We start from the raw sequence: 1,557 nt of genomic DNA on the forward strand, positions 1-1,557 counted from the left end.
TTTCCCTGTCATCCGTGTAGTTTTGGCGGGGGGCGTGGTTTCTAAATATCCTTGGGTGACTGTGTCTTACGCTTTCCATAAGGCAGTGGGAAATAAGCCTTTTTCCCTTTTCATCTTGTTTCCTGATGCCGTCTGTGCACGTTTGAAGGAGACAAACCCCACAAGTGTGAAGTCTGCAGCAAGTGCTTCAGCCGGAAGGATAAGCTGAAGACCCACATGCGGTGCCACACGGGCGTGAAGCCCTATAAGTGCAAGACGTGTGACTACGCTGCTGCGGACAGCAGCAGCCTCAACAAGCACCTGCGGATACATTCCGACGAGCGGCCCTTCAAATGCCAGATCTGCCCCTACGCCAGCCGCAACTCCAGCCAGCTCACCGTACACCTCCGGTCCCACACAGGTACGTCCTTCATGTCGTCCTTACGTTGCGCTCCCAACGGCCTGTTGCCTAAATCACCAGCACCTTCAAGCACTGAGTCACAACCTAAGTAAAGGACCTGGGCACGTTAGTTCATCCCGTGGTTTGCAGTTTTGCTTTTCATCTGCTCATAAGTCGCTTTCTCTGTAAAATAGGGAAAAACATCAAGGTTATAACTTCATACACATCTTTATGTAGCTTTAGACCCTATTCACTAGTATTTAATTGAGGAGGTGTGCTATATGAAATATAGATATAAGCAATGCATTTTTAATCAATGTCTGCATAATGTATGGTTAGGCATTTCAGTCGTCTTTTGAAGCCTATTCTGATCAGTTCAGCATGGGACACCTTGATGAAAAAACAGCTGAGTAGGTAACTTAACAAATGATGTATGTTTTGCTTTTAGCAAGTGTGTCTCTTAGCTTTTGATACAGTGGTACTGTGTAACCACCACAAAATCTCAGCAGCATATTATAAAAGCATTTATTGCTCACATATTTCAGGTCAGCAGGGAGTTGGCTAGACATTCCATTGATCTTGGCTGGGCTTAATCACATGTGTGGGAAAGGCTGGGTGTCCACTGACCTTGGCTGGGGATCTGCTGGCTGGCTGCTTGCCTTGGCTGGAGCAGTCTGGCTCTGCCCACATGTCTCATAGCCGCCCTCTGGGACCAGTGGGCTACTCCAGGCTTGTCCTTCTCATGACAAGGGCAGACTTCTGCATGGAAGACAAAACAAGTATGCCCCAATGTGTAAGCTCATTTCAAGCCTCTGCTTGCATCCCAGTGGCTAAAGTAAGTTAAATGGTTGGGCCTGGTGTCAAGGGGTGGGGCTGAGCTCACCCACAGTGGAAGGTCATCCCAGGGTTACATGGCAAAGGCCATTTTTGCACCAACCGTCATTCACCAGTTCACCCCACCATCATTCACATCTCTCTGACATGCAGATGCATTCATGGCCTCCCAAGACCCACACAAGTCTAGCCAATCATAGGAGCAGGAGCTTGCAGTCTCCATCAGGTATAGATATGGCTTCTCTTGACCTAGAGCCTCCTGCAATAAAAAGACAAGGTGTCTGTCCCCATGCTCCCAACCTGCAGCGGTGAAACGCAGCCAGGATACTTATAATATTCCTGCT

The 1,557-nt window shown here is 48.4% G+C and overlaps 1 protein-coding gene across 3 annotated transcripts in view; it reads left to right on the forward strand.

Annotated features, from left to right (window-relative positions):
- ZFP64 (ZFP64 zinc finger protein) overlaps positions 1 to 1,557 on the forward strand; it is an 82,974-nt gene that overhangs the window by 23,652 nt on the left and 57,765 nt on the right. For all 3 annotated transcript variants that reach the window (XM_007446364.1, XM_007446362.1, XM_007446363.1), the window contains exon 5: positions 149 to 400. In XM_007446364.1, coding sequence (XP_007446426.1) covers positions 149 to 400 — 252 coding nt within the window. The remainder of the gene's footprint in view (positions 1 to 148; positions 401 to 1,557) is intronic.

This window comes from Lipotes vexillifer, unplaced genomic scaffold (assembly GCF_000442215.2).
Source record: "Lipotes vexillifer unplaced genomic scaffold, Lipotes_vexillifer_v1.1 scaffold251, whole genome shotgun sequence".
NCBI lineage: Eukaryota > Metazoa > Chordata > Mammalia > Artiodactyla > Lipotidae > Lipotes > Lipotes vexillifer.